Source organism: Emydura macquarii, unplaced genomic scaffold, assembly GCF_026122565.2.
Source record: "Emydura macquarii macquarii isolate MOO-44397 ecotype Brisbane River unplaced genomic scaffold, CSIRO-AGI_Emac_v2 contig_3692, whole genome shotgun sequence".
NCBI lineage: Eukaryota > Metazoa > Chordata > Testudines > Chelidae > Emydura > Emydura macquarii.
Window position 1 is genome coordinate 4,521,429 of NW_027133829.1, and position 15,700 is coordinate 4,537,128.

Genomic DNA, 15,700 nt, shown 5'->3' on the forward strand with positions numbered 1-15,700 from the left:
TGCAGCAGAAGGAAAGCACACAAACCATTGTCTCTATGTGGAGGAAGTCTAAGGAATCTTTAACCTGGTTGGATCCAGCCGTAGTGAGTACTGTACTTGCTTTTGTACACGGGGGCCAAATCAAACAAACCTTTAAAACTGCACTCCCAGATTTTGCACATGCACTGCTCCCCTGTATGTGCCGGAGCCTGCTTAGGACAGTTCTAACATTCACAGCATTTTCAAAAAATCCACATAGAATCTGTCATGGGAGAACATACTTGTTCTTCCTTAGGCGTGTCACAAGGTTTCTGTTTCTAAAGCCTAGGACATGTTTAATACCTTAAGAGGACAAACAGTGCTTAATTTGTAATGAAAGAGATATCGGGGCCTAACCATTAGGTGCAGGGGCTCAAGCACTTTTTTTTACTTTCATGACTGATGTGGCAAGCCCAGAGGTACTGGGCTATGAACTGTGAAGCCTAGATGTGCCAGAACTAAGCCCTGGCAAGCCCTGGCACGAATTAAGCACTGCATCCATGGCATCACTAAAGTGATAGAAAGTGGCACATCTATCCTGTGGGTTGCACAGTGGGTTGCAGCCCACGAAAGCTTATGCCTGCAGAAATTTGTTAGTCTTTAAAGTGCTACAGGACTCTCGTTGTTTTTACATCTATCCTGGGTTTTCGTGTTTTAAAGTTGTTTCACTTTGTGACTATACCTCCTACAACACCACTTCTAGTGTGAGGCCCATAAACGCACATAATGGAAAACAGACACATGCAAAGTATGCAAGATAAATAAAAATAAAATTGTATTTAACGTAACTCATTCCTCTGGGCCTCCCTTCTCCTCTAGGCTGTCTGTCTTTAGATGATCGGGGAACATCTTGACATTTGTGTACTGTACATGCCAGGCATGTTGTCAATGCTCAGAAATAATATATAATTAATAATAAAAACATCATTTTATTTTATATCAATCACTCTGTCACCTGTCGGCTTCGCGGTACATATCTCTTTCCTTTTGAGAATGGATGTCCTGGATGATCGCCGCCACAGTTTTCCCTGGTTTCTAAGCAAAACAAGAGATACCTGTTTAGAATCCAATATGCCTCTAAGCTATTTTAGGTGCACATGAAGTGACATTCCATGTAGCATTTCATTACACTTCTTGTGGAAAATATTCTGATATAGTATGTTTTCTATAATCTTCTCTAAAGTTAATAGCATGGCGACTGAGGCACTAAAATTGTATTGATAGAAAACAATGATCTGTTATACTACTGCATTGTATCTTTATATTTGTTTGCTTGTACGATATGGTCTGAAAACCAGTCAGTCTCTTTTTGCTGGGCATTCACTATAGAATATTTGCTAGGAATCTGCATGTAACAGGAGGCAAATTATGGCCTAAAACATGGATTAAATACATGTGTCATTCATGCTTCTGCCTCCCAAGAAATGGACTGCTATGGCATTTAATTTCAATGCTTACCCCATTCAGGAGTATGGCCCTACAACAACGTGTGTAGCCATTGGAGCTTCAAATAAAGAAAAATGCAAGGAAAGCTTGTAAGTGAAACTTCAGCAGGTGAGATTCTTTCAAGACCATTTATAAAAAATGTATTACAGTACACAGATTGCAGCGTGTATACCTCTTTGAATGCTAAGAACAATGGTAGTTAGATAATATAGTCGTATGGGAACTGAAAGCAGTTCATAGCAGTATAATCCACCCTTTGCTAGGTTAAAAAAAAATAAAAGAAATCATTTTGCTCTACCTTTGAGGGAAAGGATCCGGAAGGAACGGTTACTTACCTGGTAACTGTTGTTCTTCGAGATGTGCTGCTCATGTCCATACTGATTTAGGTGCGTGTGCACGCCACATGTACCGGTGCTGGATGTTTTTCCCCTAGAGGTACCCATAGGGCTGGCTCTAGTGCCTTCTGCAGCGGCACATGTATACGCTCATATATAGGGCGCTGCCGGTTCCTCTCCCTTCCAGTTCCTCCTTGCCAGAACTCCGACAGAGGGGATGGAGGGTGGGTTGTGGAAAGGACATGAGCAACACAGCTCAAAGAACAACAGTTGCCAGGTGAGTAACTGTTCTTTCTTCTTCGAGTGCTTGCTCATGCCATTCTGATTTAGTTGACTTACCAGCTGTGTCTCTGGAGGTGGGCAGGAACTCATGGCCGTGAAGATTGCAGTACCGCTCTGCCGAACCCCACATCGTCCCGTGATGGCATAGTGGGACGTGAAGGACTGTATGGACAACCATGTAGCGGCCCTACAAGGGAGGGAGTCAGAAAACTTTTCCAGCGATTGCCAGATGTTAAAATGGTATCGCCCCAGCAACGCCTGCTGCTTAGACATCCTTAGCTGTAGGCTCACTGTTAAATACATTTTTCGGCCAAATAAGTCCATTTTCTTTGCCTCTTTATTCTTTGGAGTGGACCTCATTTGCCCCTGCCTCTCGTGCTCGTTAGCCGCCGCGACCACAAGTGAGCCTGGACATGAGTGTGTGGTGAGGGAGGCCTGTTCTGCCCCTCCGCAGAGACTGCGATCTTTTCGGCTATGCTGGTGATATGGCTGAGTGGGAGGGGGGGGGGAGGAGGAGGAGGGCTGGGCCGGTCCCGCCCTCTACCCTGGGCCCCGACCCAGGGACCCTGTGAGGAGTAGCCTCAAACCACTTAGTTCATGAGGGCTACTACCTTTCCTGGGTTGCCTGTCCTTGGCCCCACTGCTCGTGGGCCACTCCCTGGAACTGGGGGGAGGGTTTTCCCCTTCCACGCCATGGGTTTCTCTGTCCCTGTGATCCTCCCCCTGTTTGGGTGAGGTCACCCCACCTCTACTCCTTTGCTCAGTTGTCTGAATGACCGGGTCCTCCTTCAGGCCTCTGTGCCTGGGACCCTTGGCCCTGCCTGGATGGGCTTCTCCTTAACTCCAGTAACTTTGATGTTGTGGTAGCAACAGTGATCGCTCTAAGCTCTGTAGCAGCTCTGCTCCACTCTGCTCCGCTCCTCCTCTCAACTCCCTTCCAGCTGGCCCTATCTTCCTGACAGGGAGGCTTTTAACTGCTGGGGCAAGCTCCTTAATTGGCCTCAACTGGCCTAATTGACTTGGAGTAACCCCAGCTGAATAACCCAGGGAACTAGGATTTGTTGATCCTGGGGCTAATATAGATCCCCTCCAAAACTCTCCTATAGCCATCAGGTCTGGCCCTGTCACAATAGATATTCGAAACCCTTAGCGGGCAGATAGAACTTTTTCTCTGCCCATGTGGACGTGGGGGGCAGAGATGCCAGGGTTTGCCACAAAGCCTTAGCCAGCTTCACTACCCCTTCATGCATTTGCAGGGCCACCCTGGAAGGGGCTGCAGATGCCAGGATGCCAAAGAGCTCATCCACAGGTTCTTTAAGCTCCTCTGTCTTAAGGCCCAGGTTAGCTGCTACCCTTTTCAGCAGGTCCTGATGTGACCTATAATCGTCCAGCAGGGCAGCGTGCGAGGGGCCCGCTACTGCCTCGTCTGGGGAGGATGAGGAGAAGGCAGGTTGCTGAGAGATGGTCACCGATGGACTTCCCGATAGCGACTCCTCATGCCCCGAGTCGATGTCTTAAGGCCAGTGCTGTTGCGGGTCTTTTGAAGAGCGCAGCACCGAAGTTCCCGTAGATGAGACTGGGTAGGGCACTGCAGAATGGGGGGACCCCCACAGGTTCCAGTATTGCCAGGGTCCAGTCCATTGTCCTTGAGGCCATCCCCACATCTGAGGTGGCATGGGGAAAACTGCAGAGGACTTTGTAGCCTGCACCTTCGGGGGAACTATAATTTCCTCCCCCCAATCCAGAGTTATATCCCAGTGACCACAGGGGCACCGACACCACTTGTTTCTCTGGGTCTCTATGCCGGAATTCTGGCGTCGGGGAGAGGTGTCCGGAGCCAGAGCGTTGGCCATGTCCCAATCGTGTCTTGTCCTTCTGTAAGGACTTGAGCAGTGCCAGGGCTCCGGTGACCTGCTGCGTGCTGGTGATTACCCCAGGCTCGGTGAACCTCAGGGCTCCAAAGATCGACGCCGACACTCAGCAGATCAGTGCTGGTGTTCCCGGGATTGGTGCCTAGCGCCCGGTGACTGTAGGCACAAACCTGATCTGTTCCAGTGTGGTTCTGGAGAGCAGTGTCGAGAACCCAATGAGTGCCTCGAGGCCGGTGAACAGCGACCAGCTGACAGGGGATGGAAGGCTGTTGCGTAGACGCTGGCATCCCCTTCAACAAACCCCCGGCCAGGGTGTCCACTCCTCAGTGCGGGGGCCTACCCTCTCGTGGTGTAGGTAGCAGCGGTATAGACAATAGGTCCTTCATCGCCTGGAACACCTCAGGTGTGGAGGGACCAATAGGTGGTGTGGGCCTCTGCCACCCCCTGAGTTGGTGGCGGTGTGGGTGCCAGGCTTGATGCCCACCCAGGCGGACACCCCTTCCGGGCTGACTCCAGATTCCCTGAAGTTTTCTTAGCCAGCTTCGGTGCTGGCAAGCACTCCCTTCCTGAGTGCGCTTTCTTTTGACGCTTCTTCAGCACTGGGGACGCCAAGTGGTGCCGGGTCAACTCTGACGCCGGAGGAGCATTTTTTAATGATGCCGCAATACTCCGTCTCCAGCCCGATTGCGGCTCCGTTGCCAGTCTGAGCACCGCCTCCATCAGAAGGGCATTAAGTCTAAGGTCCTGGTCAATCTTAGCTCTCAGGCGAAAGATCCTACAGATCTTACACTTCTCGGAGAGGTGAGCTTCTCCCAAGCACCTTAAACTGCTCTGATACAGGTCACTCAGTGGCATTGACTTCTTACACAAAGCGCATGGTTTAAACCCCGGGGAACGGGGCATGCTCCAACCCTGGGAACTTACTAATTAACAGACTAACAACTAAACAACCAACTTTAAACTATGTACACTAGGAACAGCTAAAAAGCTAGAAACCATAAGGAAATGGAGACTTGCAAGAGCAAGTGAGTTGTTCCAGCACCATTACGGGTGGTAAGAAGGAACTGGAAGGAAGGAGGGCCAGCAGCGCCCTATGTATGAGTGCATACGTGCGCCACTGCAGAGGGCGCTAAAGCCAGCCCTACGGGTACCACTAGGGGAAAAACTCCTGGCCCTTGTGCATGTGGCGAGCGCACACTCTAAATCAGAATGGACATGAGCAAGCACTCGAAGAAGAACCCCTGAGCTATAAGGCTGCGTGAAACTGGAATTGCTGAAAATGGTGGAATTGTAGTAACCTTTTAGAGTTTTCTGAGCAGGCCACGTTCAACATTTACCTACCGTAGATATCTACCAGGCCTCCATTACCATAGTATCTGAACACCTCACAAGCTTTGATGTATAGAGCTCCACAACACCCGCTGAGGTAGGGAGGAACTTTATCCCCATTTTAGAGATGGGGAACCGAAGCACACAGAGACTAGCCTATAAGTGCATCTTTGGTAGAGCAGGGAATGGAACCCAAATCGCCTGAATGCCAGACTTGTGCTCTCACTACCGGACCATCATTCCTCCCTCATCTACCCCAACATCAATGCTACAGCATGCAAGCAACTCACCCTGTATATAGTTAAATAAAACCACACACTATATGTCTCAGGAGAGTGGGTAATGAGCTATGGCGCTCTAGGTCACTCGTTCCATCCCAGGTTAGTCATCATGAAAGTAATTATTCCCTTAGTGTTATATTGGTGGCATATGTGAAACGCATTCAGTGTTCTTAGTGTACAGGAATCACTGACAGGGACATTCTCAGTAGATAGGCCAAAGACTGAATTCTGATTCTCCATGACAGACCATGTGCTTCAGTTAGATCAATGGTTCTCAGCCAAGGGTACATGTTCTCCTGGGGGTACGCAGAGGTCTTCCAGGGGTACTCATCTAGATATCTGTCTAGTTTTACAACAGGCTACATAAAAAGCACCATAGAAGTCAATACACACTAAAATTTCATACAGACAATGACTTGTTTATACTGCTCTATATACTATACACTGAAATGTAAGTACAGTACAGCTGTGACACTTGTATTTTTATGTCTGATTTTGTAAGCAAGTAGTTTTTAAGTGAGGTGAAACCTAAGGGTGTGCAAGACAAATCAGAGTCCTGAAAGGGGTATAGTCGTCTGAAAAGGTTGAGAGCCACTGAGTTAGAGCATCTCCAAAGACAGAAAACAAGCTGTTGATAAAAATGTTTAAGGCAGTACTGCCACCATAGTTATACAATACATACATTGTATTGTGGCTCCATATTACAATTAGTGAAGCCACTTTTGCTAAATCATATCTGAAGAATGACAGAAAGAACAGTAGCCTCTTATTTTTGCCACCACACAGAGTCTGCAATGTTTCATGCATGGCTGGATATTAGGCTTTCGTTAGAGTGAGCAATACTAGTGTCTGGCCATAATAAGACTGCTGGGGAAAGAGTTTATAATTAATGGTGTGACAGAATCAGAATAAGTAGACTCTGCAAATAACTCAAATTCAAGAAGAAAGCCAACTGTCAAGTAAACATGGTTTGTTAGCCTATGTTGGTTAACTTATCTGCCATCATTTCATTCTCTAAATTCTTACCATGTTAAGTAGAAATTAGTGATTGGCTGAGGATTTTAGATGGTTTTCTAAGGGTATATCAAGAACTCCAGATTTACAATACAATCAGGAACACGTTTATCGTTTACCTTCAGCTGAAGTTCCTTGTATCTTTTTGACATTCTAATAAGTAACTTGTCATCGTTTATCATAGCAGGTTTTTCTTGGTAGTACTGCACCATGGCTTGTGCTGCCTCAGTGTAAGCCATTTCTAGAAAGGCCTATCACAAAAAAGAAGAAGCTTGTTTATCTACTATATGCTAGACAATATGCAGTGAAAGAGAAAAATATGGTACACCAACTTTAATTGATAATATTTTTAAGAGAAGTTTGTGATAGTAAATTGTAAAACACAAGAGTTTAGAAAAGCCTGCCCAATTAAACAAGATTTTCATAGAGCCGTGTAGCCTTTCAGCTTTGGAATAGAAATGGTAATAGTTTTGGTAAGAAATTTTGACCAGCCTCCATTTATTTAAAAGAAAATGGATTGTCAGTTACAAAAGACGATACGCTACTAAACGCAGAGATGAAGTAACCAATTGTCAAGAAAGATTTAGTTAAAGTCATGTTGTTTTTGTTAAGTGAACAAGTTAATTCACTTTCTTCCCATTTTCTCGGTCACCTTTGAACTCTGTGGTTAGTTGGTGAAAGGAGGCAGAGGAACTGAAATACTGTAAGACGTGCTGTGCTTGATATTTTCAACTGAGTTTTGCAGACTCAGTAACGATCCAGACTTTGGTATGCAAGACAAATCAAATGTAAAAAAGTTAGGAGATATGTCTGTCACCACCAAAAGCCAGAAAGAAGTAAAAATCAGAGTGACGTTCACAAGCAGGTTTATAACAATTTAAATAAAAATATATATTTTGATGTGACATTAGTTTAAGTAGCCAATGTAAACTCACACATGTAAATTTGCTGGATTTTAATATATAGTTATGATGAGAAGAGTGACTGTAAAATTAAATGTTACTATTTCATACATATCCCATTTCAGTGATTTATTTCCATATATTTTGATCAGTTTACAGTTTAAATACAACGTAAGATTTTGCTGACTGCCAGCACGGTGAGCTCAACTTGTGATCTAAAAATCCAGGCTGGGTTTTGCTTTCTGCATCACCAAAAATGAAGATTCTGCAACCAGAACTTAGCTAGCAGTAGATGATGAATGAAGCAGAATAGAATACAACTCATTCTTCCCACATCTAAATCAGTGATGCAGTGATGAGCAGAAAAAATAAATAGCTCTCTGAAAATACAGAGGGCACTACCATGGGTAATAGAGCAAGTCAAAATTATTCAAAATTTTTGAAATGATAAAGAAACATTTTTGCAAAAATGTTTCACATTTTAATACAGTTTTCACCTGTTTTTACCAGTTCTAACAGGCAATAAAAGATGGCAAATGTTACCAGCCACATTTACAACCATGAGCACACTTTAAAAACACCCTTTTTTACCTTAACAGCACACTTCGCATATCCAAGCTTCCATTATGAAGCAACAGCCTCACGCAAAGATTAATACATCTAAATTAATGGCACAAAGGGCAAAATACCTGATTAGTAGATTTCATCAGGATATAATTAGTGACTTTCCCAAAGGGAAGACCAAGATTAATGACATCGTTCTCTGTGCAGCTTCCTTCAGGGAGATTGCAGATGTGCACTACTCGACCAATGGTGGATTTCCTTTGTGGAAACTAAGAAGAATAAATATATTTGTATAGAAGGTTTGATAATACAAGAACTAGGAAGGTTTTTGCATTTCCAGCTGCAAATGAGATTTCCTAATCAGCACTGAAAAAATTAAAAACAAACTTCCTTCCTTTTAAATATTCTCAAGTTTATAGCTTTATGTCATACCCAAGATGTCTCTACATCATACAGCAATCGAAATAAGTTCAGGTGACTTGGTGAGGTGACTACAAGTGGGGTAAGGGATAATCATGGGCTACTTTTAAATACTTCTGGCTCTAACGTGGACTGAATCACGCAGGAAGTAAAATGAGCCCCGTTTAATTTTTAGGGCAGTCACATGTATTTCATTATGCAGAACCTGCAACCTTCCCCCTTCCACTGTGACAATGAAACGTGCAGAAGAGATTCCTCTTTGGGGCCCCTTTTGAACACTGACACAGACACTGAACAGAGTTCCCTAATTGGGCTGGCACAGATTTGAAGCCGTCAGAGTGGTAATCGCTTCGAGATAGTGGAAATCTATTCTGAAATGCTGTAGCAGTTCCCAAAGCAATCTCCTGTCTCCCTTAAGTGGAAAAGAGGCTTTACACTCCCTGGTCAGCGGCATCGAGATATGTTGAGCAATGTATGTAACGTAACCTAGCTAATGCTACTCGGACGGCTTTTCACTCAGGAGATAAGTGGGATGTACTTTAGAGGACTTTATAATCTTTGCTATTCGGTGAGGGCAGGTTTTTTCCGGAGAAGTAACTCTGCCTTCAGTTAGAATGTGCAGTACAAATCAATTGAGCTATTAGGATCAAGTTCACTGGATCCACCATAGATGTTTGGCTTGTCACTTGAGCTGACAATTTAGAAAGTTAATGTCACCCAGTTTGCACCTCTGACCCATTACCTAGCCTCCATTCTTAACATATTACTGTTTGTTGGGGTCTTTCATTTGTTTTTGTTTTGCATTGCAATGAAATGTAAGAGACACTGTACACTGCACTATTATTTAGTTGTATCTTAGGTTGCCTAGACACTGGGAAATTAGTGTTATGGTTATTCTATACCTCATCAGCAGTGCTGGTCAGAGAATACTCATTGAATTATTTAACACATTGTGACCTTTCTGAATAAATCAACTATTTTTTTTTAATTTTCATCCAGCATGGAGAGCTATTTTGCTCTGTTTATCTTCACTCCTGGATGCTCGACATATTATAGAAGCATCCCAACCAAGGGACCAAAACTGCTATGAAAAGTATTCGTTTTCTTTTATCAGAATATATATCCCCTGAAATTTTCACGTATAATCCAATGTTGTTTAACTATGGATGTCATGTGCTCGTATCTTAACTTATTCGAAAGCATGAGCTCTTATGTATTATTTATACATGACATATTGATTAAAAAAATAGACTTACATCATATGACCAGCCAGAAACTTGTCTTGGAATTTTAGACATGGGAAACGTACAGTGTTTTGCCTTCTATTTTGGTAGTACATGTAATGCACTAGTGCCTCGAGGCCAGAATCAGCATCTATTCTGCTAGTTGCTGTACGTGCGCGCGCGCGCACACACACACACACACACCCCACATACACACACACGCACACAAAGTAAGAAATAAAGAGCTTACAATCTTCTATCAATATGGTCCAATTGAAGATCAGCCATTCTGATTTACCAGAGAATGTTAAGGGAAGCCCAAGACTCATTCCTGACTGAGGGCATATCTATACTGCAATCACCGGCTGCGGCTGCAGCTTGAGTAGACATACCCAAACTAGCTTTAATCCAGCTGGTGCCAGCCCAGTGAAATCACAGCAGCACAGGCCTCCGCATGGGCTGTACAAGCCCCCATGGGACCCTGGGTAATTACTCGGAGGGCTAGCCTGTGCTGCCGTGGCTTCAGTGCGCTAGCACCTGAGGTAGGCAGGTTAAAGCTATTTTCGATACGTCTACTGGAGCAGAAATCACTCTCCATGATGGCCGTCTGGACATTCCCTGAGTGACACGATCTCCCATTCGAACAGAGCAGGAGCTTGCAGGACAGAGCTGGGGCTGCATTGTCGGGCTATTTCGGTTTCATGGGCCTCTCTCTACCCTTTGCTAATGGCTTCGTTTGGTTAAAAGTGGATGACCTGCCCCTGCCACCCTTTCAGGATAATGTGATGCTGTACATCCCTTTTAGCAGACACAGTCACTACAGAGATATCCTAAAATAGCCCTGTGTGTGATACCTTTGGAAAGTGGCAACTTGAAACCATGCAGACCTCAGACGGGTCTGGGTCTTGCTGGGAATGCATACTGTGTTGATTGAAAAGTTATGAAGGTTCGTGCAAACCTGGGCAGATGTATAGCTTTGTATTCTCCACCCCTGTGAAATCTGTAGTTGTGTTCAGTTCTGACTAGAAATGGGCCCACCTGAGCCACCCCCCCCCCTCACCTTTCTACCAATTGAAGCATTCAGACAACAATCACTATTTTAAAACTGCAACAGTCAGCATTCAGATGAGCAAAGATGTTAATGTGAAATTCATTTTCTTGGTTTTGCTATTGCTATTAGCGGATGCTACATTAAGAACGTACAGGGCTTGAAGGATTTACCTGTCCTACTAGTTTGAGGATAAAGTCAACTGTCCAGGATGAAAAATACCTGTTCTGTCATGCATCCCAAATCCGTACCCTGCCATTTAAAGAACAGTTGTGTACTGTTTATTAGGGCTGGTCTACGCTGCACAGCTTATGGAGACCTAATTATGTCAGTATCTACACTACAGCCTTCCTCCCACTGATGTAAATGCCCCGCTACAATGACATAACTACTCCACCTCCATGAGAGGCTTAAGGCTTATGTCAGTGTAGATGGGTGACGCAGTATCTGTGTAGAGAGTGTCTCCTATATCCGCTGTTGGCTGTCTTGTCTCTTTCACAGCAGGAGCCATGAAACTGAGAAGATAGCCAGGCAGAGAGAGTCCAGCTCCTCCTCCTCCTCCCCCCCCCCCCCCCCCCCCCCAACCCTGCAGCTGGGAGGCAGGGCAAGACGCCCAGGTGGCTTTGGAACCCCACCCTCCAGCTAGGAGCTGGGCTGAGAAACCCAGGCAGTTCCTCTTCCCCCTGCCTGCTCCTTGCCAGGAGCCGGGCAGCCTTGTCAGTTTCACAGCATTGACAAGGCTGCCCAGCTCCTGGCAGGGAGGGGCGGCAGAGAAGCCAGAACAGCTGGACCTTGCTTCCTGGGGGTGAGAAGGCCCGGGCAGCTTCCCCTGGCGTCCAGCGGAGAACGGGGAGGAAAGACACCCCAGCAACTTCCTCAGCTCCCCGCAGGTAATGGGGAATGGAGATGGGGGGGCAGCCTGCCAAGAGCCTGGCACCTATGAGGCAGCTGGGCTCCGGGTAGGGAGCTGCCAGCAGAGCGCTCCTGGTGAGGACGCGCATCACTGACCCAAGGAAGGTAGTGTAGACATGAACACCACATTAAATACTGCAATGGCTATAAGTTCGAGTGTAGACACATCCTTAGGTCTGGTTTTCAGCAGCATTTTCAATCAACTATCTCTACAATCCATTTTTACATACATATAATTAACCTGTAGGTCTGGTCAAATACCACAAACAATTAGTTGAATAATTTATTTGATGCATATTGTGAAATTCTTCAAACAATTCTGGCCAAATTCTATTTCACCAGCTATATCTACTATTTCTCTTGTGTGTTTATTACATCTCTTTTCATTTCTTAGCTTCACTCTACACTTCCTCTATCCTTCCTAGATAGATGGCTTTTTTAGCACTACTTTCCTCTCTCCTACAGCTGATCAGAAATAGAAATTTCTGTCCCATGGGAATTTTTGATATTTCATTTGCTTTTGTCTTAAATCAGGACAAAAAGTCATGAGTGGGAGTGTGAGGGAACACACAGATACTGAGGTCACAGAAAAGAACAGAGAGAGCTAGAGGAAAAGAGACAAGAAAAAGCCAAGCAGGAGTCTGTAAGCAGAACGTGACCCTGGGGAAAACTAGAAAGAGAGAGAACTTTTGGCTCTGGTATTGGTTGAGGGGGCTGGTAAGCGAAGAAACTGATCATTTTTGTTCTGGGTTCCTTCTGCATTCAGAGACACGCAACTTTGTACACTCTTTGATGCAGTCTTGTTTATTAACAAAGAAATATCTGGCTGCCACCAATTTCTACTTCCACAGAGCCCCACATTTTGACTAGCTGCTTAGGGCAAAGAGAGGCACCACTGATGTCAAAGGTGGAATCCAGTGTCCAAGGAGACAGGATGTGAACTGATATTCCTGTTGAACCAAGATGGAACAAATAATGGAGGTGCTTGCAGGAATCACAAATGGCCGGCAGGATTTAAAACAAGACCTAAACCAGGAGCTGGAAACTTTGCAAAGGATTTAAGACAAGACCTAAAATAGGATCTAAAAGAAAAGCTGGAGAGTTTCCAGAAAGGGCTCAGAGATGACTTGGAGTATCATAGAATCATAGAAGATTAGAGGTGGAAGGGACCTCAGGAGGTCATCTAGTCCAACCCCCTGCTGTAACACAGCTGAGACCCAGCTGTAACACATGCAGGATGGAATGGTAAAGTGGATTGATGAGGTGACTAGCAAACTTTCTGCCACAGGTTTTTCCATGAAATAGCAGAGACCAAGCAAGCTTTAGCCAATCTGAAACTTGCCAACCAAGATGAGCTGCAGCAAGGACTTACGGAGCTAAAAATTCAGCTACCACAAATCAAAGGGTGACTGACCACAGAGGAAGGCAGCCACTTGGACGAGCCAGCCAGAGGACTTGGGTAAGACCAGACATTTACAAGTTTTCAACCTCTCTTGGAACCCACAGAGGCCTAGAGTTAGCAGACCCTGAGTTTGTTATCCTAGGGCTTGAATGTCTACATTCACTTGTAACCCCAGGGAGGAATTGTTGAACTCTGAGTCCCAACCTAGGGTTCCTGTGTCTACACCGAGTCCAACCACCCATATCCCACATTTCCTAGCATCCTGCAAAAGGTGGTGGCACTTCCCTTTTGTTTGGGTGCAGGGTGGGGAAACCAGATTGTCCACCAAACTTGACTGTCCGGAGGTCAAAGAAAGTCAGCCTGTGGAACTGTGGGATACTTTTGGTAGACTCCCAGAGCAGGAGTCCGGTGCTGCTGCGTCTACACTGCAAAGCAATAGGGCTTGAATCCTGGGTCTTGGCTTGATTCAGGCTCAGATCTTCCACCCCTGTGGGGTCCTGGGACCCAGTGTCCAAGCCCTGGGTTAGTGCGATTTGTTTGTAGACAGAAGGGGTGTTAGGCTTGCGCCTGAGTTTGAACCCTGGGCTTACACTGCAGTGCAAAAGTATCCCCAGCTCAAATAATGCAAAAGGGGAAAACTCTCTGGGAGGCTTATTTAACTCAATTCAACATTACAGTTCAAATGAATGGCTTAGAAGAGGGATAGAAAGGGGGCTTACACGCAGCTCACCCAAGCTGACAGGGCATCCTGTTTACCCTTCCAAATAACAAAAAAGGGGACGGCAGTTGAAAAATGTGAATTAGTGGATCTGATAAATATCAGTATAGAAGAAAACCATAAGTGGGGGAAAGTGAGCTTCCAGAGTTTCTATTGGACCTGTATCAGCACAGTGCTGAACACTTAAACAGAGAACAGCAGAATAGCCTGAGATACTTTCTGGTTAGATATCAGTTATTCTCCTGATCCAGCAAAGATATAGGTTATACTGCACTGGTCCAGCACAAGGTTGATACGAATGGAAACCTACCTATATTAAACAGCCATCTCCCCGGTTGCCAGTAGCAAAAAAAGGGAAGAGGCACGACAGGACATTGAGGAAATGTATCAGGAAGGCATAACTGAGCCTCTAAATTTGTAAGGGAAGCAAAAAGACACAAGGAGAAATCAGCAGAATTAAGAACAACAGGAAAGAGGATTTTTACATATATTAGGAATAAAAAAAATCCTAACAATGCTATTGGTCTGTTACTAGATGGAAATGGTAAAATTGTCAATAACGATGGAGAAAAGAAGTGTTCAATTTCTGTTCTATATTTGGGGAATAAACAGATGATGTAATCAGATCATAGGATGATGATGATGAAACATTTTCCATTACAATAGTAACTCAGAAGGATGTTAAGCAACAACTACTAAAGTCAAGCATTTTAAAATCAACAGGTCTGGATAACTTCAAACGGGAATGGGTGCAGAGAAGGGTTAGTAGGATGATCAGAGGATTGGAGAACGTACCTTATGAGAGAAGACTTAAGGAGTATGGCCTAACAAAATGAAGGCCGAGGGGAGATATGATTGCTCTCTATAAATACATCAGAGGGATAAACACAAGGAAGGGAGAGGAATTATTTAAGTTAAGGGCCAAGAACAAATGGATATAAATTGTCCATCAAGATTAGGCTTGAAATTAGATGAAGTTTTCTAATCATTAGAGGAGTGAAGTTCAGGAATAGCCTTCCAAAGGGAATAGTGGGGCAAAAAACCTACCTTGTTTTAAAACTGAGCTTGATAAATTTATGCAGGGGATGGTATAATGAGATTGCCTAGAATGGCATATGGCCCATCCATGACTGTTATTAGCAAATATCTCCAACGGCCGGTGATGGAACACAAGAGAGGGAGGGCTCTGAGTTACTACAGAGAATTCTTTCCCAGGTGTCTGTCTGGTGGGTCTTGTCCACATATTAAGGGTCTAACTGATACCATATTAGGGGCTGGGAAGGAATTTTCCCCCAGATCAGATTGGCAGAGACATGGGTGGGTTTTCACCTTCCTCTGCAGCGTAGTCTTACTAGTTTGAACTAGAGTAAATGGTGGATTCTTTGTAACTTGAAATCTTTAAATTACAGTCCAAAGACTTCAGTAACTCATCCAGAGGTTGTGGGCCTACTACAGGAGTGGGTGGGTGAGGTTCTGTGGCCTGAAATGTGCAGGAGATCAGAATAGATGATCATAATGGTCCCTTCTGCCCTTAAGGCGTATGAACTTGTATATAAAACTTTTAAAAGAGCTGGCTGAGGAGTTCGCTGGACCATTAATGTTAATTTTCAATAACTCTTGGAACGCTGGGGAAGTTCCAGAAGACTCTGAGTGGAAGTAAGGTGTACATTTTTAACAGTGAGAGTAATTAACTATTGGAACAATTTACCAAGCGTCGTGGCGGATTTTCCATCACTGACAATTTTTCAATCAAAATTGGATTTTTTCTAAAAGTATGTTCTAGGAATTATTTTGGAGAAGTTCTATGGCCTGTGTTATATAGAAGGTCAAACTAGATGATCACACAGTGGTCCCTTCTGGCCTTAGACTGAAAGCAAGCTAATGTTGTGCCAATATTTAACAAGGGTAAACAGGATGCCCTGTCAGCTTGACATC

At 44.6% G+C, this 15,700-nt stretch overlaps 1 protein-coding gene across 3 annotated transcripts in view; it reads right to left on the bottom strand.

Annotated features, from left to right (window-relative positions):
* RBM20 (RNA binding motif protein 20) overlaps positions 1 to 15,700 on the bottom strand; it is a 147,988-nt gene that overhangs the window by 18,655 nt on the left and 113,633 nt on the right. For all 3 annotated transcript variants that reach the window (XM_067537234.1, XM_067537235.1, XM_067537236.1), the window contains exons 6-8: positions 8,168 to 8,311; positions 6,696 to 6,827; positions 974 to 1,053 (exon numbers count right to left, since the gene is read on the bottom strand). In XM_067537234.1, coding sequence (XP_067393335.1) covers positions 974 to 1,053; positions 6,696 to 6,827; positions 8,168 to 8,311 — 356 coding nt within the window. The remainder of the gene's footprint in view (positions 1 to 973; positions 1,054 to 6,695; positions 6,828 to 8,167; positions 8,312 to 15,700) is intronic.